The following is a 2,157-nucleotide window of genomic DNA, read 5'->3' as shown; positions in this document are numbered from 1 at the left end:
GGCTCAAAAACCCTAGTCTGGTGACCTGAGTAAATCCGTATTCAGAGGACTGGGTGTCTAATCAATCATAGGTGAGAAAATTAAGCTCTTGAGTCCTATGATTATGTTAGAGACTAATCCTTCTACTGATTGATCCTTTGCCTGAGTTTTCTTGTCTTTGAACATCCTCGATTAAATGCCAGATGAAGAAGTGACTGCTCTGGGTACTTGCTTTGACCTGATGAAAATCCTGAAGATATGTCATCTCAGGGGGGTCAAAAATTAGGGTATGACAGAGTCCTCTAACCCTAATAGGGTTCTTAATGTTGTTCCTTTAAGGATGATTAGCAGTGATGATGTAAAGGCCACAAAGCCTAGAATGACACATGCAAGACGGCCTGAGGAGGGTATTCGAAGCAAGGGCGCTAAACCTTCTTCATCTAGTACTAAAGAGGAACTTAATAAAGAAGGAACCAGATATGTCCATAACTCTATTGCTAAGATTGTTAAACGTATTATGGAGGAAAATCACCAGGTGCCTGGGATATCTGTCCCTCTTCAAACCATAATTCCTGATCCTCTCAAGAACATTAGTGAGACTGAAGTTGCTCATACTTCTGGTTGTGACCCAGCTGAAGAGGAGATCAATAAGGATGGGCAAGGAGGTGCTGAGAATACCAATGTTACTGAGGATGCAATGACATCGAAGTTTCTGAAGATAATAATAAGCATACTAAGGTCAATGCTGAAACAGGTACCAATGCGGTGGACTTAGATGAGTATTCTGAAAACGAATTGCTTGCCTCATTGAATCCAAGTGTAGCCAAAAGGCTAATGGCTAGAAGAAAAGGCAAAGCTGTTTTCCAAAGTTCCCCTGAAAATAATGCTAAATTCAAGAGCCCTGTCAAAGACTCTATCAAGAAGAGGAGTACTTCTGCTTGTCCTATCAGAAGTAGAGCTGTGGCTAAGAGTGTAGGGGTTGGTCCCTCAAAGTGTTGGAGCAAGGTTGTTCCAAAGAAAAGAAAGGAGAGGGAAATTGTTGAATCTGAGTCTGATGTTGAAGTGGATGTCCCTGACATTCCATCAAGGTAGAAGCCTACAACCAGCAAGCTTGTTGCAAGTGTTCCTGAAGTCGCTATTGATAATGTGTCCTTCCATTATGCCTCGAGTTCCAGTAGGTGGAAATATGTGCTCCAAAAGAGACTAGCTGTTGAAAGGGAATTGACTCCAAATGCTCTTGAGAACAAGGAAATCTTAGAGCTAATTCAGGAAGCTAGACTATTGAAGACTGTTTGCAACCTTCCCAAATGTTATGAGATTTTGGAAACAACAAGAGTGTGGACTTTAGAAAGGTGTTTGTGAGAGGTAAGTGTGTATGGTTTTCTCCTTCTGTGATTAATAACTTCTTGGAAAGAACAGATGAAGCTCAACCTGAGCTTGAAGTGACAGACAACAAGGTTTGTCAAGTGATCACAACCAAGCAGGTAAAAAGCTGGCCCCTAAAAGAGAAACTAACTGCAAGTAAGTTGATCATCAAGTATGCAATGCTTCACAAGATAGGAGCAGCTAATTGGGTACCAACGAATCACAAGTCCACTATCTCAATTATTCTTGGCAGATTTCTGTGTGCTGTAGGAACAAAGGCAAAGTTTGACAATGCAACATATATCTTTGACCAAACTATGAAGCATGCTGGAAGCTTCAGTGTTAAGGGTCCTCAATGAGCATGATATAGCCTGCAAAAGAGAAAGTCCCTTGGCGTTCCATTATAAACTGTTTCAGAGTACGCATGTTCCAGACATTGTCATGACATCGGCTGAAACATCCAAATCTGGAGCATCAACCAGCAAAGTGGAAGTCATAGCAATGTTGAAAGAGACTTGCGAAGAGTTGGAGTCTAGGAAGATATCTCTTAAAAAGATGATAAGTACTCTAGAAATGGATGAGAAAGAGGCGTTTGCAAATGCTATAGAGGTGGAAGCTGAAGATGAACAAGAGGAGGAAGTAGAACTAGAAGAAGAAGTGGAAGAAGAAAGTGCCAGTCCTGCTGATGGCTTTGAGAAAGGAAGTGATGCAGACACCTCAAGTGGGTCAGACTCTGTGTAGTAAATGCAGCTGGTGGTGTTTTTTTGTGTTTGTTGTTTTGATCTCTTCTGTTTAGTTTTGTTTGAATTTTAT

At 41.2% G+C, this 2,157-nt stretch overlaps 1 protein-coding gene across 1 annotated transcript; it reads left to right on the top strand.

The window, feature by feature from the left end:
* The first annotated feature begins 268 nt into the window (after nt 1–268).
* Nucleotides 269–1,703, top strand: LOC131613455 (uncharacterized). The gene is made up of 5 exons (XM_058885123.1): nt 269–644; nt 734–1,067; nt 1,158–1,288; nt 1,399–1,500; nt 1,615–1,703. The coding sequence occupies exons 1-5, from the start codon at nt 269–271 to the stop codon at nt 1,701–1,703; spliced, it is 1,032 nt and encodes a 343-aa protein (XP_058741106.1).
* The last annotated feature ends 454 nt before the right edge of the window (nt 1,704–2,157 follow it).

Source organism: Vicia villosa, linkage group LG6 (assembly GCF_029867415.1).
Source record: "Vicia villosa cultivar HV-30 ecotype Madison, WI linkage group LG6, Vvil1.0, whole genome shotgun sequence".
Classification (NCBI taxonomy): Eukaryota; Viridiplantae; Streptophyta; class Magnoliopsida; order Fabales; family Fabaceae; genus Vicia; species Vicia villosa.
This window is presented reverse-complemented; position numbering and strand designations above follow the sequence as displayed.

Coding starts and splice junctions, on each gene's coding strand:
- LOC131613455 (XM_058885123.1), top strand. CDS start 269: ATGACAGAGTCCTCTAACCCTAATAGGGTTCTTAATGTTGTTCCTTTA. Junction 1,289..1,398: donor TGTTTGCAACCTTCCCAAAT/GTTATGAGATTT, acceptor TGGAAAGAACAG/ATGAAGCTCAACCTGAGCTT. Junction 1,501..1,614: donor AAAAGAGAAACTAACTGCAA/GTAAGTTGATCA, acceptor TGTGTGCTGTAG/GAACAAAGGCAAAGTTTGAC.